We start from the raw sequence: 19,632 nt of genomic DNA on the forward strand, positions 1-19,632 counted from the left end.
TAGCCCCAAATTAATTATCTCCAAGAATGGGCCTGAGTAGTATGTAGGTAACAAAAAAAACAAAAACTACTTCTGACGAGCACATATTTAAATATGAAGTAATCATAGAGAGTAAGGGTAGTCATATGCAGCGTCACTGGGCCCCCTCCTCACCCTAAATACATCCATTTTCACACCTTTAAAAAGAATTAAATCAACAAGTAAGCACATGTGTCTCTATTTGTTGATTAATTGTTTGGTTTATAAAATGTCAGAATATTGTAAGAAGAAAAAAAAAAAGCCTGTTTAATTTGACATATTCCATGTTACAGTCTTCATATGTCATTTTTTGTCTGAGCGACAGTCCAAAACCCAAAGATGTTCAGTTTACTGTCATGTATGACAAAGAAAAGCATCAAATCCTCACATCTGAGAAGCAGGAAACAACAAATGTAGGCATTGAAACTTCCATTGTATTTGTAATTACATCAGTTATCACTCTAATCAGTTCTAATTACCAATTCAACTCAATGAATGAATGAAAAATGAATGCATCCAGTACTATTGATCTGCACTTACTTTGTAACAGTCCTTATCCTTAGCATGGTAACATAGTCTCATCAGCACATTAACATGCTAATATGTAGCACTGCACATTTGGTATAGATAATTAATTTCTATTTTTCCAACAGAACAAAATGCAATTACAAATTCATGGTTTCTGTCATATTTTAAACCAACAAATTTCAATATTTCTCTTTATTTGAGATTTTTGTTATCATTCAGAATAATTTACATCTGTGTGGGAGTGAAGGGCCTTTAATCCCACTACTTGGTCAAAAACTGCATGTTCATGCTGTGGCTTGTTCAATTCAAGCGCTGCCCTTAGAACAACAGACCCACCAGCTAAGACTGCCATTCACAGCGCATGGCAAAAAATCTCAGAAACTAAGTGCAAACATTTTTTTATAAACACAGCAAACATACAGTGTGGCCAACCTACCTTATTTTACAAAAACCTGAGCTCAAAGTAAAACAACAAAAGAAAGTAACTTATATGTCTGTTCCAAGCTTGTAATTCTCATAGCACTCTATGAATCAAGTGCAAAGGGATAAAATCTTTAATGCAGGAGCTCTGTGAGATATTCAACTGTATTCCTGAATTATGTACAACTATACAGAATCAGTATCTGTTCTTAATTTTTTTTTGTGCGTGAAATAGTATTTCACATTTGTAATGCTCATAGTAGTATTATTTTGTTGTGTTGGTCTACTTCCATATGCGTTACATTGCTACAGTGCGTATGAAAAACATCTAGGTAAATTAAATGCGAATATGAGAGAAATAGAGCAAAATGGATTCATCCTTGTGTTCATGACATTTCTTCGTGTGAAAATAGTCAAGAAAGGTCCCCAACTTGGTGTGGGAGGGCGCTGGTCACTGGACCACCATTGCTACTGGGTCTGTCTTTCCCTTTCATGAAGAAGGTTAGCAGCTCCCCTTTCCCTTTGACAAATATGGGCCCTCTTCGGATAAAGCGGAAGCCATACTCCTTTAGAATGTCGTAGCAGTCCTCCACCACCTGAGGGCAGACAAAAAAAGTTAAAACATTAGCATAAAATTGAATAAAAAGGGGAGCAATAATAGGAGACATCCAGGGGAGTTGTATGTTTGCTTTTGTGTGTGTTACCTGGATGTTTCCCATTACTCCGGTGGACTCCATTCTGCTGGCCACATTGACTGTGTTGCCCCAGATGTCATAGTGAGGTTTGCGAGCTCCAATCACACCAGCCAGAACTGCTCCCTTATTCAGACCTGAAAGGGATCAGCATGGAAACATGAACATACACGCTTGCAAATGTGCACACAGACAGACACACGAACAAATATACACAGACACACACACACACACTGACCGATTCGGAGCATGAAGTTGTTGAAGGACTGTTTGTTGAGGTTGCTGAGGGTGACTTTCATAGCCAAAGCAAAGTCTGCCAGGTCAGCGAGGTGCTGCCAGTGCTCAACCCATGACTCTGGCTGTGGGACAACAGTATATACAGTATCTCTCATGATGACTATTGTCACCATTTACAGCACTAGTGGAGACAAAGCAGCAGATTGTTATATTTGCAAGAAGGTTTATTTGTAAGATAGAAGCTGCATTAGCGTCACACCTTGCGGTTGCTGTATCCATTGGTGTTGCTCTCTGGGGTAAGTCCTGATGCAGCCATGTAGGTGCTTCCTATGGTCTTGATCTTAGTGATGAAGCGGAACTCATCCCTGTCTAGTAACTGGTGGAGAAAGTGGACATCACTTAGTTTTGGGGAGTCGTAGGCATTTAAAACCTCTGCAGTTTATTCACACCATGATGTCACATGAGAGTAGTACTGTTAAAAGTCATTATATGCAGCCAGCTGTAGTAATACTGCCAGGACTCACACTGTCAAAGTCGGAGATTATCTCATTGAGAATCCTGAGACACTCAATGCCGCCATTGTTGATGCTCTCTTCAGTGTAGAAGTCAGAGAAGTTTGGGATGGAAGCAAACATCACACCTATTTCATCGTAAGACTGGCTGTACAGCTCCTTTGAATAATGAATGAAAATGTGAGTTTGCTCTGATATACTGCTATTTTTTTTTCTTTGATAAGGCTCATTATCACTACTTATTAGAATGCACCAGAGAGCAGTAATATGTTATAATGAAATAAACCACAAGATGGCACTGATATGCAATGAATTGCATTGCGATGAGGCACAGGTGTCACATATGGCACCATAATTTCTTTAATGGTGCAGTTAACAAAAGTATATGTTTTTGCTTAAGTTGCTTTCGATTAGTTATGTCTGTGGGTGTAACCAGGAATGGCTTTTAAATAGAATCATACTGTTTGACATTCCTCCCCCTCCTCCTTACTGACATTCCTCACTATTATCATTTTCTTTTTCTATACTCACTGCCCCCCAAACACCCACATATCGGAATGATACTGTAACTTAGCACACGCTCGTACATACCTCATCTCTCTTCTTAGAGCCCAGAAAGTGTTTGGCCACATGTTCGGGAAGCATGTTGGTGACCAACGCTTCGTTCCAGCGTCTAATCTCAGACACTCTCTCCTTCTGGTCATGGACACCGACCTTCCACAGGAACAGCTTCCTGGACTGACGCTCCAACTGCACACACACCATAGAAAATATGAAACTAAGACAGTAAGACTTTTGGAGAGAAACATGTGCCATGACAAATTCTCAGAATAGCTTTGCCCTGCTGGAGGATTATTTCCTGTGTGGGTGCTGACTTTCAAGGCCGTAGCTGACTTACAGGCTGTGGGTCAGCTGTGTGAGAAAGTTACTCACATTACGGGCGAAGAAGTAGAAGCCAATCATCATGATGACAATCATAATGGTCATGAGGTACTTAGATGGCACTATGGATGTTCTGGAAACACATAGACAGAGTTTAGTGATATCACGTAAAGGTCTTGGCGCTTATACAGCAGTTACACTGATCTTATATTGCATTTTATAAACACCAGAAACAAAAAAACGTAGCAGAACCATTATCTACGGGCTTATCACAATTTATTTATGTATTTTAAATAAAAGTACGTAAAAACCCGCTTTTCATGAAAACCCCCTCACCTGTAGGAGGCAAACTGTATATAGTCATACAGGTCATATGTATCCCGCCAGCTGTAGATATTGACAGCTCCAGTTGCTGTCACAACCAGCACCATGAGGCCCAGTTTAGTCAGATGGCTGACCTGTACCAACATGGCGGTGGCGATAAGTGACATCACAGCCATGAAGCTGTAGTGCTTTGGATTTTCTGCACAGCCACCACCGAGTGACTCCAAGGCCGGGCCTGAGGTACTGTTGAAGACCCGGAGGGATGGCGGTGCACAGCTTAACTGCAACGTCGGAAACACAAAGAGTGACTCATTTTCAGTGAACGCCTGTTACGTAGCTTGGCTCTACAAGCTAGGACACACTTTGTGACAGTTGCAGCAAGTGGGGAGAAGAGGATTCACTGGCTGGAAAATACAGGGCAACAGAGAGGACGTTTAAACCCACTGCATTCAAGTGGAAACTGTTCCATGAAAATTAAAAACTTAAGAGGTCATTCATGCAATCGGTAAATTTACTTCTTAATTTCAGTGTGTTTAAACATGAACCTGGCATGGCATATTTTAAAATATAATCTGTAGATTTAACATATGAAGCTGTGTGATGTTGGTTGTTAATTAGCTACTCTAAATATATAAACTATATTTTGTGAACAAAACTTTTATGATGGCAACACGAGAACAGTAAAACACCGTCAATTCTTTTATTTTTTCCTGGCATTTTTTTCAGAATGTGACTGTCACCTCAACATGACAACCAAGACAGAGAAACTGGTGTTCACTTTGGTGTCCTCTATTCCTGTCAGACCTTGAAGGCAGCAGTGTGTGTCACAGGCTGCTCCCGTGGGGCCCTGACAAATGAGCCAGCAGGCAGTGAGAAAGACAACTAATGGACCCCACTGGGACCATGAAGTCAGACACATAAAAGGCAGTGATAGTTTGATGAGGACAAATTGGAAACGCACAAATAGAAAGACACACACACAGTAGGATTTGATTTACGAGATTTTTGCATCACTGCACTTTCATTTTTCAGATATTTAATTCACCCGATTAGAAAAAAACATACATTTCCATTTATTTATTTTATGAATAAATTATTTCTAAATTGAATTTCCTGAACACCTGCTGTATCATACTATGTTTTTTTGTGTGTTATAAAATTACATACACCATGAGACAAATTATTGCCCATTCCTAAAACAAACAAACACACACACACACACACACACACACACACACACACACACACACACACACACACACACATGCACACAGCGTGTCAGAATTTGGTGATGTCTTGGAATCATACCATGTCTGCGATCACAGCCATGGTAAGAACAAATATGGCTGCCATAGCCCATGTGTTTCTTGCCCACCGGGTGCGATCAATCCACACTGAGAAAGACACCAATCTCTTGGAGAACATCTGTGACACACAAAAATCAATGTCATTATCATCGACATCAAGTGTTGTGCACTCAGCAGGTCACAAACACCCATGTAACACATAAAATTAGTATACACTCTTACACCAATCCACTAAATACTGTATGTAACTATAAGTTAATATAGGTCTTAAATTCTAAATCTAATTTCACAAATTAGCACTGGGAATAATTCAGTGAAATGAATTTCAGTGTCAAAATTCCTTTTTCCAGTGATTATACACCTGTATTGAAGGGGGTTGTACCATTAGCAAAGCTGAGGCATACTATAAACTCTGCTTCCCATCACCACAACCTTGGATTCTTTTCTGCTTTCTCACCCTGGGGAAGATGGCAGCGAGGGAGCACACTGTGAGGATTAGCAACAATACCTCTCCTATTGCGAGAGTCACATAGTTCACAGCCAACCTAGAGCGAGAACACACAACTTCAGTCAATTTCTAACCATTTCTAACACATAAACTACGCAAAACATAGAATAAAGTAAGGGTTAATTAATGTTACTCTGGTTTCAAATGTGGTCCAAGGCACAACCGGTTCATATAGGAATTTACAGAATGTAGCTTCCATATTAGTTGTGCATTAAATTCCTATTCACATATACGTCATATATATGAACTCACAGTGGGTCTATGAACACCTGAATTGCTGTGATGAAAAAGAGCACTATCATGCAGCAGCAGAAGGCCGCTCCACTCCGCTTCTCCTTCTCTGAGGTGTAATGGTCCTCCAACTTTCCGTCCACAAAACGCAGTGACACAGGGTTGATCTGATTATCCATCATTCTGTGAGAAACACAGGATGTATCCGTATCATATCATAACTGAGTACATTTGTTTCCAGTTTTTTGTCGCTAACTTTAACATCCTTCTAATGCTGCGGTCATCCTCCTCTGCTCTTCTCATTCCTTTTTCATTTCTCCCGTTTTCTTACATTTGTTGAGTTTCTCTCTGCAGCAGCTCCTGCTGCAGTCGTCTGTTGATCACTTGTTCCTCAACCATCTTATGCCTCTGAGAATTAGAAAAACAGAGATAAGACAAGTGCACTTACTGTACGAGATTTGTCTGTGCATTTCTATACATGGGCATCAGTGCACTCTTTACCCATTAGTACCGATATGAACCTCTGTAGCAGAAGTTTACTTTCAACACAGGTTTATGGATGAAAATGCATAGAGGCATTTATCATAGATCACCTCCTGTTTAGACTCTGTGGGCGTGGACTGGGCTGAGGCTGTGTTCCCATTTGTTGCTGTAGTGTTGATCAAGCGGTTTGAATTTCTGTTGGACAATGTGCTGGGTTTCTGAGGGAGGAGAAGCAGGAAAGACAGCTGTTAATGTTAGATATATAAAAATGTAATTTTAACAAAATTACATTTCTTTTTAAAGACTGGAAATATATTGCATGGATTTTCCTTGTTTTTTTGAGTGAAGCAAACCGTAGGTCTGTGAGTTATTTTCCACATGGCCTGAAAGAAACAAGGAAATGTTTTTGAAAAAAATAAAACGAGAATAGCACTGAAACCACTCACATTTACACTGAGTCCATTTGCCACCTGCTTAGGCACTAGAACCAAGTAAGTGTCGATGCCTTTCTCTAGCAGGTACTCGCACCTCTCTCCACCATTCCCCGGCTCCAGTTCGAATTCTCCGTGCAGGCTGTCCTTAGTGGTCTGGGAAATATGCACTCTCCTGTGGAGCACACACACACCATTTAAAATAAAACGCATAAAAGAACGGGACTGCTCGCCATGACAGTACGCCAAAGTATTGCTCTCTTACCCAGGAATCCCTCCAGACTCCATCTTATTGGCTACATTGACATCTGTGGACCAAACATCAAACTGCCATCTCTTCTGACCGAGCACTCCTCCCAGCACCGTGCCCGTGTGGACGCCCACACGCATGTCCACCTCTGTTTTTGTCTTGTCTCGCACATACCTGGAACAAGAGAGAAGGCAGACCATCAATGTGGGATCTTTGAAGTCCTTTGAGACAAAACCCCCACATTTTTCTTCACCTTCTAAATTTGTAAAGGTCTCTTTTTCCTATAGAATCAGTCTATCCTCTTCATATTCCAAATGTACAACTTTAATAACTTTGTATCTATACTTTCCCATCTCCACTCGTACTTTTGTTCCGCCATACTCTTCTTGTGTAACCATGCCGTATCTTCTTCTTCTTAAAGTAATTGTGAATTCCTGTTGTTACACAGATAACTAATGTCAGTAGTTTGTGTCCTTTTTATTTTCTTAACTGTGAAAATAAAGTTACTACGTACGAGATGGCTTCTACCATTGCAAGGCCCATCATTATGGAGCAGGCTGCATGGTCCTCCCTGAAGTCAGGAAGACCACAGATACAATAGTAACAGTCGCCAAGAATCTTAATCCTCAATTGGTGATGTTGCTGTAAAATGAGGCCAGAAATGCAGATTTAAATGACAATTCCTCAAGTTTCAGAGATAATTTTTTGCTACCAAAATGGAGGGGGAAAAAAATGACATGTCAGGCATATAAAACATGAACAGTGCTCCTACCGACAATATAGTACTGATAGTCTTCCTCAAAAACTTGACGAGAGATACGACAGTAAGCACAGAAGAAAATACAGTAAAATACAAACAGGTACTCACTGCTGCCAGTTTATCAAAGCGCGCAAACAGTTCATTAAGCAGCTTTACGAGCTCCTGGGCACTACAGGCTGAGGACAGCTGGGTGAAGCCCACAATGTCAGCAAACAGGATACTGCAGTGAAAGCGCAGATGTTGCAATGTAAAACTTAGGAGGTTACAAACAAAATCCCTTCCCATCCAAAGAAGCTGATTTTGTGAACCTGACCTGACGTTTTCATGGCGGTACATGTACATTGTGTTGAACTGTTGCTGCTGGACTTCCGTCTGATTGGCCTGGTTCTTCATGCCCTGCAGCATCTCATCAGCGATATGTTTGGGCAGGATGGACAGTAATAATTCCTCCTACATGGAGAGAAAGTCGGGGAAAGTGTGAGTTTTGCCGTGTTCAGTTATGACAGAAAGAACAAATTCTTCCCTGTGTGAAAATGGCGTGACTGAGGCATTACAGGGATCCTCAATAGATCCTGTTAACTGGTGAGATGTGTTCTGGTCGGCTGGTTCTATTTGTCTTCTACCAGAACCCCCCACTGAAAAGGCAATTTGGGAATTCTACCTCCGCTTTCTCCCTCTACCTCGTTCTGTCTCTCCTTCCCCATCTACATATCCACTTCACTCCACTTCACCATCATTTCCACCCCCGCCTAAACAACTACGCTCTCTTTGTTCCACAAACTGTCACAGTCAGGAGCATGGAAGGAATGAAACGCAAGTGGAGGAATTAAATGAATAAAAGGAGGCTGGAGACAGTATAGGTTATATTATCTTTGATTTCAATGAATTAAAACAATTGATTAACTTTTAAATATTTCATATTTGTCATATTTGAGAGACACAAATGTTTGCCTACATGTTAGCTGATTAAGATAATTAGCTGATAAGTAAATGGACCAAAAGGAGCAAAAAAGGTATAGAAAAAGAGCAGGGTAGCTGCAAAAGGAAGGAAAGAATACAAAAAGCAATATAAAGGAAGATAAAAAGGTAACCTGTGAGTATAATGAGGATAGGATAACACAAAAGGAAATTAAAGGGAGGATTAAATATACAATAAAAGTCTAAAAACTTCCTTTTTTTAAAAATGCTTTAAAAATATCAAATCATATCTTTCTACAATTTTGGTAAAGGGCACACTGGTTGTCAAAGAATTCAAGATGACCGTATTGTGTCAGGTCCCTGACGGTGTCTCCGCTGGTGAAAACAACCATCTCTCTAATCAACCTATCAGCCCTGCGCTCGGCAAAACACACCTTAATTAGGCAGCACAGGGTGTTCTACCTCACAACTGTATTTATGTGTTTGTGCATATGTGTGTGTGCGTCTGCCCAAAATAAGAAAATGTATTATTACATTGAGCAAAGAATATACGTGTGATTGTGCGTGTGTGTGTGTGTGCCCCAATTACCTGCTGGGTACTCTGCTCCTCCAGGACGAGTTTGACCTCTAGTGACTGACGCGCTTCCAGAAAAGCTGTTCTGTATTTCCTGTCCGCCATGTAGTATGCCATCACACCCACTATGGCTGCGCACAGGTACAGCATGATGTTGGCTAAAAGCTGAAGAGGGAGAGAGGATGTGTGTTTTTGTGTGCATGGGGTCATTTGAGGTTTACTGTCACTTTGCAAACCTTTGTCGTTGTGGAAACAGATTTGAAAAACTCTTGAAACTTCCAGATCTCATATAAAACTTTAGAGATTACTTGGCTGAATTAAGAAACTGTTTGTGTATTTCTTGCCTAAACATCTTCAAAAACAGGTTAATTTTTAGATTAACCAAGACATTGTTTCTAGCGAAGAAAACCAAGAGAGGCTCAGTACGGATTGGATGGGCCTTTCAAAATAAAGGTATTAAAATTTAGCCTAAATATTGAATTCGTATGCAATTCATGTCCTCTGGATGAGTAAGAGATACAATGTTAAAGAAACAAAGTAAGATGAAAATTAACACATAAGCAAATACAAGCTTGGCTTCCAACTATATTGCAAATAAAACTAAAAATTGTTTCATATCAAATTTTCTCTTGTTTTTCCCTTTTTTGTGCCTTTTCACATTTTACTTTGAACTCTGGGGCATCAGGGGTCACAAGGGTTATATGCTGCACTTGTGTGTGTATATGTTTTGTGGCACAAAATGCATTATGTGACAAGCACGCAGACATTTTTTCATGCCACTGAATGTATTCAGTGCCACAACATTGAGACAAGAGATTTGGAATAATTACTGTGTAATTACAAAATCATTACACTCTTTGTCCAAAAAAATGATTGCGTCAGTGATACAAGGCTACAATGAGGGCAAGTGTCATGGGAGGGTTATGCCCACACATGAGCCCCTGTCTCTCACAACTCCACCTGGGTAGTTGTATCATTCCTTAAAACAGTGGTTCCAAATCTCTTAGGCTTGTAACACCTCGTAACACGAAACATTGTCTACTACACATTGTCAAAGGTTATGGTCTTCGTGAGGACCTAAATTGCAATCACTTTGGCCAAAGACTCTAAAGACCGTCTAAACACCCCTTTACACCTTTGGCCTCGTCCGGGTTTTAACTTGCAGGTGCTTTGTAGGCTGCCACGTTACTGAGATGCCCCATATTTACCTGTCTCACCAGCATGGCGCCCTGCAGGTTGGCGTCAAACCTTTGAGCAACAGTCACCCCCAGAACCAGGGTGTGTATCCCACAGGAGAGGGCGGTGAGCAGCAGGAGGGGCACCAGGTTCAGTGGCAGTGTCAGAAAGCTGGAGAAACTGAAAAAGGCCTGCCAGCCCGCCGAGTCACTGGCGTGAGGGAAACGCTCGCAGTTCAGTCCCGTGTAACATAAGACGTGGACGGTGGTCATCAGCCACAGTATATACGGCACGGCTCCGCGTGACACAGGTGAGGCGGGGAGCTTCTGCAGCCGGCACAGCGCGTAGAGGACGCTGTCCGCGGCCAGCCCCGCAGCCGCGACCGCCACCATCGCCGCTTTGTCCTCAGTGTAAACCGCCGCACACATGGCGACGATGAAGCCGTTGAAGAGAGCCGCGAACACCAGCAGCAGCAGCAGGTTCTCCTGCCTCTGGCGACGGAAGTAGCTCTGATAGAGCCTCTCCAGCGGCTCGGGCGTGAAGGTGAGGCGCACGGCGCGCGGCAGGCACCGGCAGCAGCTCGACTGGAGCGCGGTCACCTCGCGCGTCCGGCCCGCCCCGTGACCCGGGTCGCTGGGAACCTGCACCGAATACTCCGCAGAGCACTCCGCAGACGGCTCCGTGTCCGATGCGCGGACCCGGTTCAGAGACATGTTGGTTTAAGAAAGGTAGTCCTCTTCATTCACGTAATACTGCGCCAGTATTCCTGAAGTGCACAGAATGCCGGGATACATGGAAAAGTTGTCTTGTGTCCCATCTCCGTGCTGCTTTTGGTGATAATTGGGCCACATTATCAAGCTTTTAACAGTGCAAAAATGCATCCTTGTGAGTCAAAAAGATTTCAGTGCAGAAAATAATTCCATTCGCGGGTGAAGAGTAGAGCTCCAACCACTAGTTTAACCATGTATCCATCATGAAAAGTCTCTTACCTTTAGAATCTATTGCCATGTTTCTTCGTGTAATTATTGGGCTGTTTCACTCCTTACAACGCACGAGATTCTTGGAGACTCTTGTTCCCGGGCTGTTCGAGCAGAAAAACGTTCTGCAGCCTCTTCTGGCCGCTGAAGTCCTGTTTGCTGCCATGGCAGACCAAAAAAACCATGAGCCTCAGGTGGAAGTCCATTCACCTGCAGAATATCATCTCCTCAGAGAGGGTTATATGACTTTACATGGGCAGAATGACATCATATTTTGGCGTGTAAATCCACATTTCTTTAAATGATAGTAAGCTCTCCACAACATAATCTATTCTCAGATGCTCTTCTGTCTTCTGATGTTATTCTGTGCCCCCCCCTTTTTCAAAACAGCAAGTCCTCCGTTACTGTTGCTAAGATGAAACCAAGGTAACTACCAGTTTGTAATCATGTCTTATGTCTTGGGAAATGTAGCAATAATGGTGTGAAGAAGTGAGGAAAAGGGATCATTAAAGTGACTCTGCAAAAAGTCACCTTATTGACAATCTGTTTTATCCCCTAGTGCTTCATGGTAATTAGTCCTATATTTTCTCAGAGAATGATAAGGTATCAATATATCAGTGAATAAATACACCATATTAACATTTCTCATTTAATCAACACTGGGTGCCCCAATAGTATGTTTATAAAAAAAATACACACATCTATCTACACACACACACACACACATACACACACACACACACACACACACACACACACACACGCATATGCAGACAAATTGCCTTTTGTTCAGGGACATTACTGTAGTGACCAGCAGGAGAGAAAGCTCAGGTGTCAATCAGTCTCCGTGTGCACTTGTTGTCGGTGGTGAGTGCTTCCCAAAACCAGCAATATAGCCACCGCAACTCCCACAGTCCCCAGTCTCCCCAGAGGTGCGGTGCCGAATGCCGCAGCCCCCAGTGCCCCGGCTCCAACAGGTGCCGCTGCTGCGGCGACTGTCTCCATGCCGATTCCTTTAATTAGCTCTGGCCCTTTGTAGATTCACCTGAATGTGGAACGGGCTCTTTGGTGCACCCAGAACAAATGACCCTACTGCAACAAGAGTGATGGTTACAAGTTCGGATGTTGTCAGCAGAGTTGCTTTAAGTGCTACAACTCGCGTTGGCCAGAATTGCACCGACAACAACTGAACCTAAAACTGTTAAAGTTGAATTTCTAGACCTGAACGCTTGCTTCGTTGCAACACTTGCAGCTCCGAGGGACACTCTTGCTGCTGTAGCTGCTCCTAACGTTCCCCCCATGCTGCCGCGGTCCCCCTAGGGAAGAGCTCGATTGCAGGATAGCTCTCAAGGACACTGTGGATATTATAGCAGCTCCCATAGCGACCTTTCCAGCCACATCTGGCCCCAGCCCCACCATGACCACTGTTCCCAGGGCCAGAGGACCAACTTCAGCATCACAACCACCTTCGCGTCTGACCCTTCTCCTGCCTCTCCTGCCACTAGACCTACTGAAAATCCCAGTATCCCCACGAAAACAGAGTAGAAGAATATTTTGGCGTTTGTGTCATCCTCTCTGACAGGGCCTTTCGTAGGGCACAAACAACACAGATGGTGACTCCCATGACAAAAAGTCAAAATAGGACACCCATCCTTCCGTATATGACACTAAGATAGAGAGTGGTGAAGATGATTAACAGAGCTGTGGTCATGTCATTAATATTAGAGTATGAGTAGACTACAAGGACAAGAACGGCTTGGGCTGCCATGTAGATCCATGGGGGAAGGATGCCCACTGACACTCCAGAAGTGACAGCACCCACCACAAAAAAGAGGCCCCTGTTGTGGCCTCCGCGAACCATGGCATCCTCACTCCAACTTTGGTCAAAAGCTTCATCACCAGAAATGAGTACTGAGGTGAGGGGTACAGACATGAGGATTTAAGTCAAGTATGTTCCACGATTCACCGCTGGTTGAAAGTAACTAAGTGCATTCACCAACCATACAAATTCAGTTCAGTTCGCTCCTAATGGGGAGTAAACTCAGCCAGTGAAAACAGTTGTATAAAAAACACTGTGACTCTGGCCAAGAGCTTTCTAAAGTCTGAGAAAATAACCCTGATCATGTCATCAGGGTTGTCTTGACTTGGGCTTTTAGTCCCTTTAGTACTTAGTCGTAAGCATTTTCGGGGCATTTTATGCCTTTATTAGTGAGTTGAAAGTATAGTGATTACAGGAATAGAAGGGCGAGAGACTGGGATGTCCGCATCAGGGACATTGCGGTTCACGATCGGCACCTCAAATCCCAGGGCCTCGAGTTGTTGTCACCCCAGAGACTTGAACCAGGGATATTATGGTTCATGATGGGCGTTTTAATAGCTAAGCCATCAGACCACCCCGAGACTATAAATTTTTAACAAAATAGCCTGCGTTACATACCATGGCATGGAGTTTGAGAAATGAAGGCCATCCCAGGGGAAGTCTACCAAAAGATGCTACTTAGTTGCATTACAGGTAATGTAGGTTTTTGATTTTGTCTTTTCTTCTTACTATTTGATAAAAAAAATTTCAGTTTTCACTTTAATTATTTTCCATATGCCTGCTGTTTTAAAAGCACTTTGCAATCACTGATTTTGATGTTATGTAAATAAATGTTATTATTATTATTATTATTACATTATACTATATAGTACTACTTATATATGTGTGTCAGTGCAGACGATTCTCTGCAAAAAGTATTATTTATGCTCTGTCTGTACTCTGATGAAATTTAAATATCACCACACACGTCTGCGGCTTTTACATCCTGTTCAAATAACAAATCAGTGTCCTGCCCATCGCATGCATGTCAGACATGTGTGTTAGAAATCTCAAGCTTAGCCCTCCCTCTGGTCATTTTTTACGCCGTGTATTTCTTAATTGATCTCACCCAGGCTTGTTTCTGTCATAGCTCCATGTGGCACCGAGCTCATAAGCTCAACATTTTCCTGTTTGATGTCACATTTCACCCACAGTGGGTAGAACCAACCAGAGAAACATTAGAGTGTATCAGGGCATCGGTCTGACAGCCTAAGATCGACCTATTCCATCAGGTTATATGCACTGTATGTAGAAATAAAAAATTCCTGACGGCTGTTACTGTTAGTATAGTATCTTTGCAGGTTTGGTAGCGTTAAGAGCTCACACTTTACCCATCCACAACCACAACATATCCAGTACACCTACTGCAATGCATGATTTGAGGTTTTTGTGTTCTGCGTTCATGAGATCAGAAGTGACTTCATGCTATAATGTGAATGGGGTTAAACCATTTGCAGTAGCTGAAATGACTGAACTTTTTTTAGTCCTAGTGCTCCTCCTACTGGATGTGTTTAATATTTGCTGTACTCTGCTGTTCCCTCCGTGTTGGAGTTTGTCCTTTTAACAGTTGAAAATGCAGACGTGCCACTTACCGTTAAACAAATCAGACTAAATAATGAGTGCTCTCTTCAGTTATTAACCTTTCAAAGTTTACCGTAGCTGTTGTAATTTCATTTTTTTTTAATGATACTGTCCAGACATAGCCTGGTATGTGTGTTAAACGTGTGTAATAACTACACAGAGTCTCGCTCACAAAAGTGAAAGAATGAACTCTTCGTCCTGAAATACGAAGAGGGCTGCGCTAAAGAGTTCCTCAGAAATGGTTTTAGGTCCATCGCTTACAAGGGGATGGCTTGAGGGACATTTAGGTGCAAAAAAGGGAGTGACTGAAGTACCAGAATAAGCTCCCTTACAGACCTAAACAGCCATGGAAAGTAGCATCCATCTATCAACCTTAGGAAGCTGCATAAAATATGATTTCCGCATGGTCAGGTTTAACCTCATGATGCTGCAGGTGTCTCACATTATGCCTAACTGATACTTAACAGGGGTTTCTTGTCACTGAGTGAACTTTTTTATCATGTACAGTACATTACTACTTGTCCCACTCAATCAGCCTGAGGTTCTTGAATGGCCGGAGCACAATACTGGAAAGGAACTAAGTACATTTACTCAACTACTGCACTTATGTACAACTTTACACTTCAACCGAGTACTAACATTTTCTGCTACTTTAAACTTCTTCTTGACTACATTTCAGAGAGGAATAATGTACTTTTTACTCAACTACACTTTTTTTTTGACAGTTGTAAAATTAGTATTACTTCTCAAATGGAAAATCCAAAAAAAAAAGTTGCATTGTAAAAATATTAAAACAGTTGTTCACGACCTTACCCTAACCCTAATGAGATCCATGATCTTATACATCAGATATTAAGATGCGACTTGTTATAGCATAATACAACAGTCACAGAGGCCATTTTACTGCAGAATGAATACTTTCATTTTTTCCATTTTGTTGATCATTGGAACTGGGTTCTATTTTTAACCCGCATCATTAAACAATAAAAGTTCAACGACTTCTCATTTCACCGAAACAACGTTTCCTCGATCCCTCTCTCCTCGCCCTTCAGTTGATGGACCCAATTAAGACAAACGAGAGACACCCTGGGGCGACTTGTCTAAGGTTGCCATGGGTCATTCATTGGTTTCCCAAGCGTCAACGAGGCGGGTCTCGCCCGATATAAACCTGTCAGGGGCTCAAGTGCTCGATAGGGAGAATAGGCGGTGAAGAAGAGGGCGAGCGAGCGAAAGGCAGCTGGCGTCGTGCTCCTGGACAGACCTGAAAGGGGGACGAGTGAAGCGACTGCCGAGGGCTGGTCGAATTCACCAGAGTTCAGGTAAAGACCGCATCTTTTTTTTTTTTTCGCGGCAGCCCAGGCGTTCAGTGAATTTCGGTACTCGTCAGTGGCTGGTACACACTTCAGGCTCAGTGGTAATAAATGAAATCCCCGAGACCAGGGGTTTCTCAAAACCAGACTTTGCCCCCCCCCCCCACCTATCCTTTTAGACTAGGAGCAGTTCCTGATTGCAATAAACCCATGAATGTACAAAGTACGATCACTGGATTACTTTTTATTCTGAAGGAAACTTAAACTCAATGCCTCACGATCTTGAAGTTTCTCTCACAGTAAACACTCTTATGTACACATTTCAACCAAAAAAATAAAAGTCAGGCTGTGGAGTGCTCCATGGTGCTTTTGTGCTAAAAGCCATGGGGTTTTTTTTTTTTTTTTTTTTAAGACTGCAACAAATGCAAAACCAACTCTCTGTCTTAAAGGAGTGAAGTAAGCATTTAAAGAATGCATTAATGAAGTGGATAAAATAGTCCTAGCAGCTCATCTTGTCTGTTTGACATCCCAGCACTGAAGTCTGGCTCAGCCTTTTTTGACTTTTGTCCTCTGCAGGAATGCATTTGGCAGTGCTTATTTTTGCTTCGGTGCTCTCTGTGACCACCTTGGCTCTCGACAATGGACTGATGAGGACCCCTCCCATGGGCTGGCTGGCATGGGAACGGTTCCGCTGTGACACCGACTGTGAACATGACGCCTACAACTGCATCAGGCAAGGCAAAATGTTGCAGACGGCAATATGATTTTTGTGTGTGTGTGTGTGTGTGTGTGTGTGTGTGTGTGTGTGTGTGTGTGTGTGTGTGTGAGAAATTGCTGTTAATGGAAAATAAAGCCCCAATTCAGGAAATACTTTCACATACTGTTAACCAGTAGTGCTTTGCATACTTGAAAGTTTAACTGACACACTGTAAATTTAAAATGTAAAATATAACCAACTGTATTGACTTCCACATTCTAATGAGGCATTTTTCTTCCAGTGAGAATCTGTTCATCGACATGGCAGACAGACTCTCAGAGGATGGCTGGAGGGAACTGGGCTATGTCTATGTGACCATAGATGACTGTTGGTCCTCCATGGAGAGAGATGAGAAGGGACGGCTGCAGCCTGACCCGAAGAGGTGTATCATTCAGCTTCAAAGCTCAGTTTACCTCTGAGTTGCTCCCTTTTTTTTGCTTCCATAAAGGAGCTTTTGCTTCTGCACCTGCCAAATATTCACTAGGATATAATTGTCATTTTTCTCTACCTCAGGTTCCCAGGAGGCATCCGTAAGCTGGCACGCTACATGCACGATAGGGGTCTCAAGCTGGGGATCTACGGGGACATGGGCACACACACCTGTGAAGGCTACCCTGGCACCCCACTGGACAAGATCCAGATAGACGCTCAGACCTTTGCTGACTGGGAGGTGGATATGCTTAAATTTGACGGCTGTCATTCAAATGCTACAGAGCAAGAGCAGGGTAGGAACAGGAGTATCAACTCTGTATTGTGATCTTGTTTTTGATCTGGTTTGACTCCTGTTCTTCTCTTGGATAGGTTACCCTCTTATGTCGGAGGCTTTAAATGCCACAGGCCGTCTCATTGGCTACTCCTGCAGCTGGCCCGTCTACCAGGACAGCCTGCCACCGAAGGTAGAATCAGGATATCAAACTTTTTTTTTTAATGTCTAAGATTTTATCATCCACACTTGAGCTTTCACCATGTGAACCTGATCTGTCTTCAGGTAAACTACACTCAGTTGGGTGAGATTTGCAACCTGTGGCGTAACTACTACGACATCCAGGACTCTTGGGACAGTGTCCTGAACATTGTCGACTGGTTCTTTAAAAACCAGGATGTACTGATAGCTGCAGCTGGACCTGGAAGATGGAATGACCCTGATATGGTCTGCTAATGACTTACTTTATTTTATACACTTATTTATTGTATGCTCCATTAAGGACAGGAAGCACTAATGGTAAAAGTTAATGAGACGCTTGTCATATATTCTCAGTGGTCTAGTATTGACCAGATGTCCTTCAACATCTGCCCAATGAACCTTACTGTTAGGGTATTAAATCTTAAAGTTTAAGAAGTCCTATTTTAGTATTAATCTCATGATCCTCTTTGAGCAGTCTAAAGTAGCTGTAGACCTTTGAACCATATATTAGCTGTGGGTCTATGGCTGACAATGCTGGTTTGATCGCTAGTTCAGTCCACACTTAAATTTAAATATTGGCTGGATTGCCATGACATTTGGTACATTCATGTCCCCTTCAGGATGACTTGTAATCAGTTTGATTCCCTGACCTTTCATCAAATGCTGTTATGGGGTCACAATTTTGCCTTGTCATGGGTTATGCCCATACTGTACTTTAGCCCTGCCCCAAATCCATATTACATACTGATTTGAAGCTGGTTCTTTTGTCTGTATTGTGGTAACACTGGAAAAGTGACAAAGTATATATTCAAAGCAGACAGAACACACTAAATGGAGCTGCTCCTTTTTCTCAAGTTTTAAATTTGTCAATCTGAAGTTTAATTGACATTCCATAGTTGCAGTTTGATATCCAGCATGACATGTTTTTGTATAATTTCCTGTTAATGTAAAATGGCAAAGTGTCAGTTTGTATACTAACTGCTAAACAGTACACTAACTATCCATATGTAATATGGATTTTGGACACAGTGGGGAAAAATCTTACAACAGATTTTGACCTCCACAGCTGATTATTGGCAACTTTGGCCTCAGCATGGACCAGTCTCGCACTCAGATGGCTCTATGGGCAATTATGGCCGCTCCCCTTTTCATGTCCAATGACCTGCGCACCATCAGCAGTGGGGCCCGCAGCATCCTGCAGAACAGAATGGCCATCAGCATCAACCAGGACCCCATGGGTGTTCAGGGAAGAAAAATTGTAAAGGTGACACACTTTTGCAAAATGGAAAAACTGAACTTAACTGAGGAGGGTTTTGACTTTGGGACTCTTAAATTACCCTTTAGCTCATATTGTAATTCACATTTTCTCATCTATTTCTTTCTGCCAGGAGAAAAGTGGCATTGAGGTGTTCTGGCGCCCCCTGTCGAACAATGCCAGCGCCTTGGTGTTCTTCAGTCGTCGTAATGACATGCCCTACCGCTACCATACTTCCCTCAGTAAACTCAACTACACCACCGGCAGCTACAAGGTGTGTCCTAGAAATCTGTATGCTGAACTCAGTTGCTGCAGAGAAATGTCTTTTGACAGAGTACATGAATGTAGCAGGAGAATCGCCTACTTTTTTTTCTTTCTTCTTCCTCAGACCTTTGATGTTTTTACTGACAAGACCATGATGCTGAAAGACTCCACTGACTTTGTGGTGTCAGTGAACCCCACAGGTGTGGTCATGTGGTATGTCTTTGCACCTGCCAAAGTGAACCTCCACCAACTCTACGAAGGTGGCAAACTCCAGGGATCTTAATAACTTAAGAATTTTTTTTTTTGGTAGGTTTCTATAAAATGGTCCTGTAAAAATTTTTTAAATAAATATTTTTCAATCCTCACTTGGGCAACTGTTTGCTTCATAATGTTTGGAATCATTTTATGTGCAGTTATCAGCCATCAGACTAAAAATGCTCAATAGCTTTAGTGTGGGTTTTTTTTTTTTCCCCTC

General features: G+C 42.3%; 2 protein-coding genes across 3 annotated transcripts; one reads left to right on the forward strand and one right to left on the reverse strand.

Moving 5' to 3' along the window:
• Window positions 1–1,058: 1,058 nt before the first annotated feature.
• Window positions 1,059–10,964, reverse strand: LOC120788970 (adenylate cyclase type 3-like). Its single transcript, XM_040125315.1, has 20 exons — window positions 10,284–10,964; window positions 9,091–9,240; window positions 7,897–8,033; window positions 7,692–7,803; window positions 7,338–7,465; window positions 6,839–6,997; window positions 6,589–6,748; window positions 6,253–6,360; window positions 5,991–6,067; window positions 5,681–5,842; window positions 5,378–5,465; window positions 4,922–5,038; window positions 3,626–3,894; window positions 3,341–3,422; window positions 2,999–3,157; window positions 2,420–2,566; window positions 2,155–2,271; window positions 1,897–2,017; window positions 1,671–1,795; window positions 1,059–1,562 (listed from the first exon to the last, which is right to left on the reverse strand). The coding sequence occupies exons 1-20, from the start codon at window positions 10,962–10,964 to the stop codon at window positions 1,380–1,382; spliced, it is 3,282 nt and encodes a 1,093-aa protein (XP_039981249.1). The 3' UTR covers window positions 1,059–1,379.
• A 4,878-nt stretch (window positions 10,965–15,842) lies between these two features.
• LOC120789172 (alpha-N-acetylgalactosaminidase-like) lies at window positions 15,843–19,463 on the forward strand. 2 transcript variants are annotated; one of them, XM_040125725.1, is made up of 9 exons: window positions 15,843–15,986; window positions 16,554–16,710; window positions 16,976–17,116; window positions 17,248–17,459; window positions 17,536–17,630; window positions 17,723–17,884; window positions 18,705–18,896; window positions 19,027–19,167; window positions 19,282–19,463. In XM_040125725.1, the coding sequence occupies exons 2-9, from the start codon at window positions 16,556–16,558 to the stop codon at window positions 19,438–19,440; spliced, it is 1,257 nt and encodes a 418-aa protein (XP_039981659.1). In that variant the 5' UTR covers window positions 15,843–15,986; window positions 16,554–16,555; the 3' UTR covers window positions 19,441–19,463. The 2 variants fall into 2 exon arrangements, with proteins under 2 accessions (XP_039981659.1, XP_039981658.1); XM_040125724.1 differs by having other exon boundaries at window positions 18,705–18,902; window positions 19,282–19,461.
• Window positions 19,464–19,632: the final 169 nt, after the last annotated feature.

Source organism: Xiphias gladius, chromosome 4 (genome assembly GCF_016859285.1).
Source record: "Xiphias gladius isolate SHS-SW01 ecotype Sanya breed wild chromosome 4, ASM1685928v1, whole genome shotgun sequence".
NCBI classification, from domain to species: Eukaryota; Metazoa; Chordata; class Actinopteri; order Istiophoriformes; family Xiphiidae; genus Xiphias; species Xiphias gladius.

Excerpts from the sequence above, each read along its gene's own strand:
- LOC120788970 (XM_040125315.1), bottom strand. The coding sequence starts at position 10,964 with ATGTCTCTGAACCGGGTCCGCGCATCGGACACGGAGCCGTCTGCGGAG. Across the intron at positions 8,034-9,090 it reads AGGAGCAGAGTACCCAGCAG|GAGGAATTATTACTGTCCAT; the intron begins GTAATTGGGGCA and ends CTCTCCATGTAG. Across the intron at positions 3,423-3,625 it reads ATACAGTTTGCCTCCTACAG|AACATCCATAGTGCCATCTA; the intron begins GTGAGGGGGTTT and ends ATGTGTTTCCAG.
- LOC120789172 (XM_040125724.1), top strand. The coding sequence starts at position 16,556 with ATGCATTTGGCAGTGCTTATTTTTGCTTCGGTGCTCTCTGTGACCACC. Across the intron at positions 16,711-16,975 it reads GACGCCTACAACTGCATCAG|TGAGAATCTGTTCATCGACA; the intron begins GCAAGGCAAAAT and ends TTTTTCTTCCAG. Across the intron at positions 18,903-19,026 it reads AGGGAAGAAAAATTGTAAAG|GAGAAAAGTGGCATTGAGGT; the intron begins GTGACACACTTT and ends TCTTTCTGCCAG.